The sequence below is a fragment of the Typopeltis vanoorti genome, chromosome 10, assembly GCF_054136105.1.
Source record: "Typopeltis vanoorti isolate ZY-2024b chromosome 10, IOZ_Tvanoo_1.0, whole genome shotgun sequence".
NCBI lineage: Eukaryota > Metazoa > Arthropoda > Arachnida > Uropygi > Thelyphonidae > Typopeltis > Typopeltis vanoorti.
Genome location: NC_143558.1, coordinates 40,335,489 through 40,348,747, shown reverse-complemented (window position 1 = coordinate 40,348,747; position 13,259 = coordinate 40,335,489). Strand labels below are relative to the sequence as shown.

The following is a 13,259-nucleotide window of genomic DNA, read 5'->3' as shown; positions in this document are numbered from 1 at the left end:
GGTGGTATAAAAGTCTTACAGTGGCTGCACTGCATAGTTCGGAAGGCCTGGACAGATGGGCAAATTCCTGATGATTGGAGCTCTCATAATATCCATATATAAAAAGGGAAATAAAACTGAATGTGAGAATTACATAAGTATTTCCTTACTGAGTGTTCCTGGTAAGATTTATGCCAAGTATACTTGATAAATAGTTGAGAAAAATTGTGGAAGAAACGCTTGGTGAAGAACAAGCTGGATTCAGGCCAAATAGAGGCTGTCAGGATCAGATCTTCACTTTACGACAAGTAGTGGAGAAATCATAGGAATATAACAAAGATCTGTATTTAAGTTTTGTCAATCTGGAAAAGGCATATGACAAGGTGCCAAGAGAGAAGGTATTCAATACGCTACAGTTCTATGGTGTGAATGGGTCATTATATCAAGCAATACTCAGTCTGTATTTGAGTTGTAAGTCAGCAGTTAGAACTTAAGATGGTGTGAGACAAGGATGTACATTATCCCCTCTGTTATTCATTATCTATATGGATCATTATGAAGGAAAGTGGTATTAAATTTGATATCAAAATTGGAGATGTTAATGTCAGCTCTTTGCTTTATGCGGATGATGTTATACTTCTAAATAAATCCAATACAAGTCTGCAAGATTCCCTGACTAAATTGAATAACTGTTGTAATAGATATACTATGAAGGTCAGCAATAAAATGACAAAGACAATGTAAATAGGCAGAATTGTTGAAAATGTCAACTGCTTTGTGAATGGAGAACCTGTGGAACAAGTAAAACATTTCATCTACTTAGACACAATTTTTAGTGAAGATAGTAAATTAAATATGGAAATAAACAATAGAATCAACAAAGCTGATATGGTAGGAAGTCAATTGAATAAATTCATATGGAATAAGAGAGAAATTAGTCGGAACACTAAATTAGCTGTATACAAGACAGTATTCAAACCAATATTAACTTATGGATCTGAGAGCTGGGTCAGAAGTAAAACACTTGACCAAAGACTAGAGACCTCAGATATGAGAGTCCTGAGAAAGATTAGAGGTGTGAACAGATGGCATAGGTGGCGATATCCTATTAAAAACGAGGATATTAGGAAAGAACTTGATATTGTCAGCATCCAGGAATGCATTAGCAGAGCTAATCTCAGGTAGAATGGTCATGCAAACAGAATGGGCAAGAAAAGATTAGCAAAACAAGTGTTCTCTGCCAGGTTGGTAGGAAAACGACCTAGAGGAAGACCAAGATATAGGTGGATGGATACAGTACAAAGTGTCTTAGACGATAGAAATATAAGATCTGATAAGATAATATATAAGATAAGATATAAGGTAATATCGGTGTCTTGATAAGTAACAGACTGATTTGGAGGAAAATTGTAGATAGGAAGTTAGTAATGATGTAAATTTTTCATGTAGTACTATCATATCCTGTCCACCCCCCCCCTTTGCAGGTAAATGGCAGGAATTTGATGATGATTATGATCATGAACTTATTTCTAGCTTTCCACATTTTTGAAAGCTTTATAGAAGTATATATATAGAGAAGATTGGAGTAAATATGTTAAATTATTAAAGGATGATATCACTGAACCACAAAGAACAGGTTTTAAAATTTTCAGACAATTACAAACAACAGAAAATGACCAATTAAATAATATAATTTCCAAAGAGGATTAGATAGAACACTACAGAATATTATGGAATGAAAAACATTCCATAATATTCCATAACATTCCGTAATAAAAAATAATGACAAAACTCACACAACTAAAGATATCAATATACAAGAAATACAGAAGAAATAGTAATGTATGAATTAGAAAAAGAATTAAAAAAAAAAAATCAAGAAATAGAAAAAGCCTGCACCTGGATGAAATATATGTTGAGGTCCTTAAATATGCAGACAATAGCTTAAAAGAAAGCCTACTTAAACTCTTCAGTAATATCTGTAAATTTCAGCAGATCCCAGAAGAATGGGAAACTGGAGTAGTCATAAATATTCACAAAAAAGGTCCCAAGGACAAATGTGGAAATTACAGAGGCATTACTCTTTTAATAACAGCATCTAAATTATATGCAAATATCTTAAAGGACAGATTAATTAAATACACAGAAAATTATTTAGAAGAAGAACAGTGTGGTTTTAGAAGAGGGAGAGGATTCATAGATGCCGCTTTCACAATGCAACAGGTCATAGAAAAAAGAAAAGAATTTAGCTTGCTTAAATAATATCTTGCTTCAGTAATATCTGTAAATTTCAGCAGATCCCAGAAGAATGGGAAACTGGAGTAGTCATAAATATTCACAAAAAAGGTCCCAAGGACAAATGTGGAAATTACAGAGGCATTACTCTTTTAATAACAGCATCTAAATTATATGCAAATATCTTAAAGGACAGATTAATTAAATACACAGAAAATTATTTAGAAGAAGAACAGTGTGGTTTTAGAAGAGGGAGAGGATTCATAGATGCCGCTTTCACAATGCAACAGGTCATAGAAAAAAGAAAAGAATTTAGCTTGCCTACTTTTCTTCTATTTATTAACTATAAAAAAAAGTATATGATAACCTGAACAGAAATCTACTCTGGAAAAAAAATACCTCTTCAATTAATTAAAGCAATAAAAATTCTATCTATACAGAGAAACAAAAATTTGCATTAAATTTGGAGATGGAACATTATCAGAATCTGTAACTATAAATAAAGGAGTAAGACAAGGCTATGGCTTATCCTAATTCTATTCAACATTTATATGAACAGAATCCCTAAAAGAATAGAAAACAACTGTAAAAGATGGAATTAAGCTAATAAATAAAACACAGTTAAATACAATGCTTTATGCAGATGATCAAGTACTAATTTCAAGTTAATGAGATAAACCCCCAAATTGCAATAACCACCTAAACGAAATAGCAAAAAGATTTAAAATGAAAATCTCTAAAACAAACACGAAAACTATGGCAATGTGTGGAAACACCATTCAAAGAGTCAAAATTATGTTTAACAATAAAATAATAGAACAAGTTACCGAATTGAAATACTTAGGAAATATAATCTCGCAATACAATACTGATTCACAATTGGAAGCAAGACTAAAAATGTATAATAGAATGAATGGCATAATTGAAAGAAATTTTGGAAAACAAATGACTAAAGAAACTCTATTAAGATTACGTAATATGACCTCTAAACCTTCTCTCAAATTTGGAAGTGAAACCTGGATTCTAAAACAAAGAAAGACAAAGATTGGAAGCAGCACAGATGACGTTTCTTCTGGGACTCACTATATTAGATAAAAAGAAAAACACAGAAATAAGAGAATGATTAGATACAAAAAACATCATACAAGAAATAGAAGAATACCAGAAAAATTGGTTACAACTCATAGAAAGAATGAAGAATAATAGGATTCCTAAATTAGCACTAGAATATAAACCTACAGGAAGAAGAGGCCATGGATGTCCAAGATTAAGATGGAAAGATCAACCTCATCTTCAGAGCAGGAACAGGGCATAAAAAATTTTATACCTAAATTGTTCAGACAATGACAACGAACTTGTTTCTAAATGTCATTATCAAATTCCAGACATGTACCCTTAGGAGGTGTCCAGGATATTATGATAATACATGAAAAATTACATCATTACTAACTTCTGATTGAATTAATCTGTTATCTGCCAAGACTCTAATATTATCAAATCTTATATTTGTGTCTTCTGAAGCACTCTTTACTGTATAAATCAACTCTATATCTTGATCTCTCTCTCTGGGTCTTATTCCTGCCAACCTGGCAGATAACGCTTATTTAGCTAATCTTTCCTCTCCCTTTCTGTTTAAATTATCATACCACCTGAGATTACCTTTCAGGTGGCATGGTCACAATGCCAAGTTCTTTCTTAATATCCTCATTTTTTAATATAATATTTTCATTGATGCATCTGTTCACCCCCCCCCCTTGTCTTAGAACTTTCATATCTGTGATCTCTAGTGTTTGATCAAGTGTCATATTTCTAACCAAGCTCTCAGATCCATAAGTTAAAATTGGTTTGAACACTGTCTTGTGCATAGCTAGTTTAGACTTTTGACTAATTTCTCACTTATTCCATATAAATTTATCCATTTGACTTTCTGCCATACCAGCTTTGCTAATTGTGTTGTCTATTTCCATATTTAATATCCTGTCTTTGCTAAAGATTGTGCCTAAGTAGCTGGGATGTTTTACTTGTTCTATAGGTTCTTCATTCAGGATACAGTTGATGTTTTCAGTATTTTTGTGTATTTTCATTGTCTTTGTTGCTAATTTAGTTACCAAAATTATTACAGCAGTTATTCAGTTTATTCAGAGAATTACTGCACCCTTTATTGGATTTACTTAGAGTATAACATCAGGCTTAATACCACTTTCCTTCATAATGTGATCCATATAGATGATGAATAACAGTGGACATCTTTGTCTTACATCTCATTTAATATCAAATCATCTCCTGTACCTCCTTCAATTCTAGCAGCTGACCTACAACTCAAATAGAGACTATGTATTGCTCAGTGGAATATCCCATCTACACCATATAACTATAGTGTTTTAAACAGCTTTCCTCTTGGCACCTTTTTATATTCTCATGATTTCTCAACTTCTCTGGTGCATCAATCTGAAAATTGGTTAGTTATAACAGCATGTCATGACATCTTGTCTTGTGACCTCCTTTGTATCTCTTCATAACTCTTAGCACAGGTTAGCATCTTTATGTTATTTATATATGAAATTCTTGGTCTGCCTTGTGGCCTCTTTCTTTCTACAGTCCTCTCCGTTATTTCTGTAATCAGTCCCCCCCCCCTCCCCGTGCCTCAGATGGTGTCCAATTTGGCTTTTTCTTCTCTTATTGATGTAGTTCATTAGTGACTGCTCTTCATGAACTATATTTAGAACTTCTTCATTACTTTTCTTTCTGTCCATCTAATTTTCATTATCTTTCTCCAGCACCAAAGTTCAAATGCCTCCAACTTTTTGATGTCTTGTTCTGTTAGCATCCAGGCCTTATAAGCATATAATGCAATGCTCCTTATGTATTTACACTAGCCTCTTTTGTTGATTTCTCAACTATTTGCCTTAAATTGTAAATCTTATCTTGGTCTCTATTTAGCCTGAATCCAGATTGTTTTTCACCAGGCTTCCCTTCCAAAAATTTTCTTAGATGTTTCTCGAGTACACTTGTATATACCAGGAACATCAATTGGCAAAATACCTCTATAATTCTTGCATTGTTTTATTTCCCTTTTTATAGCCGAGACTATGAGAGCTCTACTCCAAATCATCTGGAATTCAACGATTTGTCCTGATCTTCTGAATTATGCGGTGCAGCCACTATAAAACTTTTATATCTCCATATTTAAGCATTTTTGGTCAAGTATAAATAATTTTAGCTGCCTTCCTACATTCCAGATTTTTGATAACTTTTTCTACTTCAAGTATCAGTATGTATTGCTTGTTTGTTGAGTGTTTTTCTATCCCCCATGCTATCACTGCTCATTTCATTTGGCAATCTTTGGAATAATTACTCCCGACATCAAAGATATCTTTATCTCCAGTTTTCATGTCACCTTTGTCATCTCTGATTCCTTTTCCAGTACTTTTTCCTCCTTTTCTAAACTTTTTCAATAGCCTCCACAATATTTTGCCACTTCCTGATATTTATTTTCCATGTTCTTACCAAAGTCTTCCCATCACTTTTATTTAGGAAGTTTTACATAGTGTTTCACTTTCTTCTCACTTTTTTTCTCTGTATTCTCTAAAAACATAAGCTGACTTACATGCCATGAACTTTCAAAATGTTTTATTTTCCTCAACTGCCTCTTTATCTTCCTGAGTTTGCAACAGAGTTCTGATTTTTCTATCCTTACAGACAATCTCACCACATGCCTCCCAGGCTGAATCAGTCAATATTTTCTTTAAGATCTGCCACTGAATCTCCAAGGTTTGGTTCATGTTTTTGAATCTTTAATTTTTTTTCTTGAATAATGTTAATGTATTTTAGTTGCAGTTCAGATCTAAAACTTTCCTACACACTCTTCTTTTCAATATGGAATTCAATTTTATCCTGCTCAAGACTAAATGGTAATCACTTCCAATTTCAAATCCTCTGTATACTCTTTCCCTGAATCAGTGGGAAAATATGACTATCAACAATAACATAGGCAATGAGATTTCTTATTGAATGCATCTTCTCACCATGTGAATTTGTGTGCATTTTATGTTGGAACATTTTGTAAAATTAGTAATAACTAGTTGATATGCTGAACAGAAATCTAGGTACTTTCTGAATGTTGGGAACTTAAATAATGTCTAAATGTTAATAACCATTATTATCGATTTACAAATACGTCCAAAATAACTAACATCTCATTCTCATCCTTTCACAAAATGATTGTAATCAAAAAAAGGATGGTAGAAAACATTCTAAAGTATCCTAAAAAAAGACAAAACCAGAATATAACATCCAGTCCATCACAAACAAGATCTCAAAGATATTGTAAGAACAACAAATAAAGATGGCATTCTTCTCTTTAAATAAGATCTCAAGTCTCCTTTATCCTTCAAAACCTCCCATTCTCCACTCAAAAAACCAGGGATGTGCAGAATGAGTTGTTCATGTGATAATTTGGGACATATAGACTGATAATGAGAGATATAGGCATGCTAGACACATCAAAGATGTAGGAGGGGACTAGCCTCATATACAACAGAGATAAATATTAAATAGCGTAGTAGTGTACAGAAATGGCATATATTAATTATAATTTGTTGTAATTATAATTAATATACATTAATTATTAATATATTGATAATTATAATTAATATATAATTATAATTAATAGAGATTAATTATAATTGTATAATTATAATTAATCTCTTATAATTAATTAAAATACTAATTGCAGCAAGAAACATGAAGTTATTCTTCATTTTCATCAGGTCTGGTCTTGCTTCATCAAAAAACCTAATGTGTGCGCACACACACACACACACACACACACATCCTATGTATCGCATCACCATTCATCATATCATGAATTGCATGCAGCAGTGTTAGTATGTTTCAAATATTCTCTGTTACTAATGCTGTAACTTGCTTTTTGCAAAATTTAGTGTATTATCAGTTTCTCTCTCTTTAGTGTACCATGATGCATTATGTAACTAGTAAAGATTAAAACTTAAATTTTTCGATAAACAATTCCATGTGGTAAATTATACCAGATAATAATTTTCAACATGCTCTCCATTGATAGTCTCTGAAGCAAGAGTATTACTTCAGTTTCATGCTGAAAACAGCTTCGCAGGCCTAAATATGCATATTTTTTATATGTAAATTGTCTTTTCTCCTGGCCAGTTTGTGTGACAAAAATCAAGTTTGAGAGGAAAATCCTGTGAGCTTTTTATGAGACTGACTAACTCAGCTTCCATTGAAAAAACCATGATAAAGGCTCTTTGCATCCTAGATGAGTCATACCTCTTTCAAATCAAAGGGCTTTGTGAAAACCTACTGAGTTATGGAGGCTCTATGCATCTACAAAGTCTATTTTATTTGTATATGGGTACACCGTAGGTGCTGTAACTTTCATTCTTCAAACAAGTCTTAGATTCACAACTTTCTGAATGATTTTTCATCATCAGTTCCTGCATTTACATGCAAGAGATCTATGAGATACTGTAATAGGGCTACATAATTTAGTTTACATTATTACCAGCTTCCTGTCGACAATTATTTTCCAGATTAATCTTATTTGTCAGGCCTCCCAAGCTTTGTTGAATCTAATGTTTTGGTCTTCTAAGGTACAACTTAACTGCATTAATCCGTCTCTATCCTCATTTTCTTCTGGATATTTGTTCTGACTTTTTTTTTCTTTTTTTTTTTTAACCTTTACTCTTCTGTTCTGTTTTATTTACAACTTTTTTTATAACTCAACTCTCAGGTCCATAAGTGAAAATGGTTTAAAAATGTGTATGTATATAACAAGTGTGAAGTGAAAAACAAGAGCACATGACCAAGGAGAGAAGGAGGATAAGGTCAAATTTTTTTACAATGATTCTATGATAAGAAGAGTACTTGATGATAGCATGACTAAATCTTGTTTTGTTTGTGCAGAAATGAATATTAGTGAAGTTAATCTAACAGATAAGCTTAGGTGTTGACAGTTATTCGTGACTTATTTTTCACGGTATTAACAATACCACACAATTTTATCAGAGATGTTTTATTAACTTATATTTTGCTGATTTTCAACTCTGCATCATCGGAGCACAACACGCTTGTACACGCAACAGTGAGTGAGTGAAACAATATAATTGCAAAAGACAAAAAGATCCAAAGTCCAATTTTTGGTGCCCCCTAGTGGGGGAAAAAAAAAGCTATGCAGGAGTTTTTCTTAGGATAACAGTCTCCCAAATTTTTGGCAAATTAATGCAACCATATTTGTTAAGGTTGGGAGAATTCTTCAAAGCCATTGCTGACTCAAAAAATAATCTTTCAGATCTATAGCGACTCCTAAATAGCACATTCATTTTCCTCCGTTTAATCCTGTGTGAAGGAGTGTCCAAAGCGTGGTCAGCCAGTCCCGACTTGCCATAGTAATAGTAGCGAATGTATCTTTCATGTTCTCCCTGGCGGATGTGAACTTTTTTTTTTTTGTTAGAGGGTGCCAAAAATAGGACTTTAGATCTTTTTGTCTTTTGCAGTTATATTGTTTCACTCACTCACTCACTGTTGTGTGTACAAGTGTGTTGTGCTCTGATGATGCTGAGTTGACACTCAGCAAAATATAAATTAATAAAACATCTCTGATAAAATTGTGTGGTGTTGTTAATACCATGAAAAATAAGTCATGAATATTAGTGAAGTTGTCAGTATGCAAAAAGATAAGGTGAAAGAATTGATTGTTTTTTGAATCGATTGATTGCTGCAAAATAACACTTATAAAACTGTTTCCAGTTTTTACTTTTTATTAATTTTTATAATAAATTTGTTACAGCAGTTATTCAGTTTAGTTAATCCTGAAGACTTATATTGAATTTATTTATTTTTTTTAGGAGCATAATATGTGCATGAGCTGATTTTAATGTATCTGATTTTGGTATCAGGTTGATGTTGCTACCTTCCTTCATGATGTGATCTATATAATTATAACGTGGCGATAACATATGCCCTCATTTAGCTCTTAAACAAGGGCATATGCTACACATACACACTTAATTTTACATCAGACCATTTTCCTCTAAATTTTTTAATTCTGATTGCTGACTTTCAGCTTTCTAGCATTTTGTGAAGATCTCTTATCACCTTATCATACACATTTTTCACATCTATAGAACATTAAATACTGATCCTTATTATACTTCCATGATTTCTCAACTATGGACTAAACCAATCTTGTTCTTCTCCAAGTTTCTCTTGGACTGATGCAGCTACAAGGTTTCTTAGCCTCTTTTCAACAGTAGGGAGATTCCTCTGTAATTTTCGCATAGTTTTATATCTATTTTTATAGGCATGTTCTGTGAGAGCTGTACTCCAGTCATCCAGAAATTGATCTACTGACCAAGACCATATGAATTATGCAGTATAGCCCAGCATAAAATTTTTATACCTTCATAGCCGAGCATTTCTGTTCAGAAGCCATTTATATTTTACAATGCATGTAAGAGTTTTAACTAAGAAGAGCATATGTGGAACTAGACAAGTGATTATAATAATCTTAGAAATCCTTGGCATGAGAAACTGCATGATAGAGAAATCAACAGTGTATAAGAATTAGGCAGAGGGTGCCTGAAGGATGCCATATTTAACAAGATTCCTGTAACTAGAAGAATTCATCATATGGGAGTTAAATGAATAAATAAATTTAGCAAGCTGCTTAAAAAGTGAATGTTGTAGAATTCACTGATTGTGAAAAAGTTAGCTGAACAGCCAAAGGGAATCCAAACAAAAAATTCACTGTGTAGCAAACAAATGGATAAATGACCATAGAAGAATAATCTTGATGAGATATCAACATGAGTGTTGAAGAGAAATGGCTAGCAATGCCCCAGGTTGTTTATCTTAAGTCTCAGCACTATGCATGCATGAATTCTAATGAGCAGTGAGAAAGCAAGGTAATTAATATCATTGCACAAGGATGGAGCTGGAACTGATGCAGCAAATTATAGACCCTTTAGTATCTCTGATGTGGTTATCAAGGTGTTGGAAAGGCAGGAACTGCATCTGAAGGTGCATGATTTTATTAAAGGTAACTTGCTTTAGCAGTCTGCTCATGTTCTGTAATGATGATAGCAGAGTTGGATAAGAGGAATGGTTATATGTTACTTCTAAATTTTGGCAAGGCAGTCTGACAGAATGTTATATCTGAAGTTGTTATACAAACTCCATGTCAATTATTCAAAGTAAACCAGTGACATGAATTGCTGACAGGTATCAAAAAGTGATGAACGCAGTCTAAGAGGAGTAAAGTGTCCAGCGGTATGCCATGGATTTCTCTATTTTGGCCATTGTTGTTTAACTTGCATGTTAATGATAGTGAAAAGGATATTGAATGTAATATTCAGTCTTGCTGCTGATAGTAAATTAGGTCCATCTCTTATCACTCTCCATATCTGATTTCAGAATCACAGTAGGTTGACTAGAACAGGATCGCAATATGGGGCAATGACAATGAATGCTCATTCAGTCTTGCCAAGCAAAATGTTAATATTTTTTTATCAAGGACATTGCAGGAAGAGTATTATGTTAATGGGAAATTGCTACAAATAGTAACTAAATTTGGAGATTGTGGATAGTGAGTTTAGAGCCACGTTGCTTAAATGGTTATTGCTGAATAACTGTGCTGTTAAAGAGAATTCTAACTTGTAAGGATAAGGAGGTTATTTTCCTGCCTTACAAAGATTTGATAAAACCATACTTGGATGCTACTGTATACAGATGTGATCACTTGGAATCAAAGAAGTGAATAAACAGTTAACAAGATCCTGTTGCAAGTAGCTATCATAACTAGCAGATGGAAATGTCATGTATATCAATATACAGGATAATAAGGAATCTTATTGGATAGACACAAGTGAGATTATAGTTCATGGCTAGTGGAGATATAACTTTAGGTCATCTCAGGAAAGGTGGCTAAGGATTTTGTCAGGAAGCATGTGTGGTCTAGGTTCTTTATAATAGTAAAATTATTTTGAAAAGAACAATGAATCACTAAATGGAATTTAATCCAAGTTGGTATTTAGAATCTCGACTTAAATGTCATCTTAATTTTGATTTTATTCATACCATTCTTAATAGCAAAATTAAACAAAAAAAATTATATGTGGACATTATCTAAAAAAACATCTCTAGCTTTCAGTTGTTTGATAGTGAATGATGCCACATAGACAAGAATGCAATTATGAAAGCCCATTTTGATTGTCTTCAATCATTTCCTTGTTTCAAATTAGGTAAGTGCTGTGCTGCCTTTGTTAACTTCTTAGTTAAACAGAAATGACTATTTTTGTTCAGATTGTGGATGCAACTAGAGGTACTTGAACAACTGTTCATTTCAGTTACCACTTTTGACTTGTTCTGATTTCTTCTCTTTCCTTTTATGGTCTTGCTTTGTTTTTAGCATGTCATATTATTCTTTAAGATTTTAATGACATCTGCATCATTATGGATTAATAAATGTAGTTGTCTTAAAATTAAATTGGGTGTAACTTTTTTCTTATATATGTTCAGTATTATTTTATAATTATTTATGTTAGAATCTCTCTTAACACATAAGCCATTTCTTAAAGATAAAATAAGTTGACTGATCACTCAGCAAACCACACATATTATTCATTAATCAGTGACCTCTTTAATCAGCATTCAGGCCAGTTAAACAAGTTATATTCTCTGGTATGTTATTTTTTAAAAAAAAATTATTTTGTATCTATCATTATTTCATTATATATAAAATTAATGCTGTAGGTACTGGGAAAGAATCATCCAGATGTAGCTAAACAGCTGAACAACCTAGCTTTGTTGTGTCAGAACCAAGGAAAGTATGAAGAGGTTGAACAGTATTATCAGCGTGCATTAGAAATTTATGAAAAAACTCTTGGACCTGATGATCCCAATGTTGCAAAAACAAAGAATAATTTGGTAATCTTTTTACTGTTTATTATTATAACTGTTGCTCTATCATTAAAAAACATTTTGTTTTGTTTGGAATAAAAGTACTGTCAGTTTACTAAGTAGATAGCTTTTTAAGTTTTTTTAAAAGCAGTCACAGTTGACAAAATTGAAAAATCTTAAAAATTTTATTCATTTCTTTTGTTCACTTTGTATGATTTTAGGCATCAGCATATTTAAAGCAGGGAAAATATAAAGAGGCAGAAATTCTATATAAACAGGTTCTCACTAGGGCACATGAAAGAGAATTTGGGAGGATTGATGGTAGGTATTGAAATGCTGATGATTATGGAGTTATTATAATCTAAATAAATATAGAATTGCTTTCTGTATATTGAATTTTTATTTTGGTTTTATTATTATTATTATCCAGGCCTCCATGGAGTCAAAAGACTCATCGTGGGAGGTCGTTTTTAGGAAACACAAAGTTTATCATACTACTCCTTGAACCTGTTGACCATTCCCACTCCAACTACTCTCGGGCAATGCATTCCACGGTTCAACCACCCTCCATGCAAAGAAACCACCCCTCACCCTCTTGTGCCACAGCTTCCTTTCATAACTTCCAGGGATGGCACTTGTCATTGCTCCTTCTTTCCGTTTGACCAAGTGAAAGAACTCTCCAATGTCTACCCTGGAACTGCCTCTCAACAGTTTAAAAGTCTCGATCATATCACCTCTCCTTCTTCTATCCACCAAACTCTGCAGTTCACATTCCCTCAATCGATCCTCATAACTCATATTGTACAGTCCTGAAACCATCTTTGTTGTCTGCCTCTGTACCCTTTCCACAGTCAGTTTGTTCCCTTCAAATCTTGGGGACCAAATCTGAGAACAATAGTCTAAGTGTGGTCTGATCAGGGTCTTATACAACAGAATGATAACTCTTTTATCTCTGCAGGTCAGCATCCTTCTCAGTATTGCAGCAATCCTCTGAGTTACCCTCACCACCTTTGCAATATGCTCCCTGAATTTCAGTTTTTCTATCAATCATCACCCCTCAGATCTCTAGTCTCCCCTACCTCCTCCAGTACAGCTCCTCCAATCAAGTATGC

The 13,259-nt window shown here is 33.2% G+C and overlaps 1 protein-coding gene across 2 annotated transcripts in view; it reads left to right on the top strand.

Moving 5' to 3' along the window:
- Klc (kinesin light chain) overlaps positions 1 to 13,259 on the top strand; it is a 261,355-nt gene that overhangs the window by 181,833 nt on the left and 66,263 nt on the right. For both annotated transcript variants that reach the window (XM_090399037.1, XM_090399036.1), the window contains exons 8-9: positions 12,001 to 12,174; positions 12,369 to 12,468. In XM_090399037.1, the coding sequence (XP_090255163.1) occupies positions 12,001 to 12,174; positions 12,369 to 12,468 (274 nt within the window). The remainder of the gene's footprint in view (positions 1 to 12,000; positions 12,175 to 12,368; positions 12,469 to 13,259) is intronic.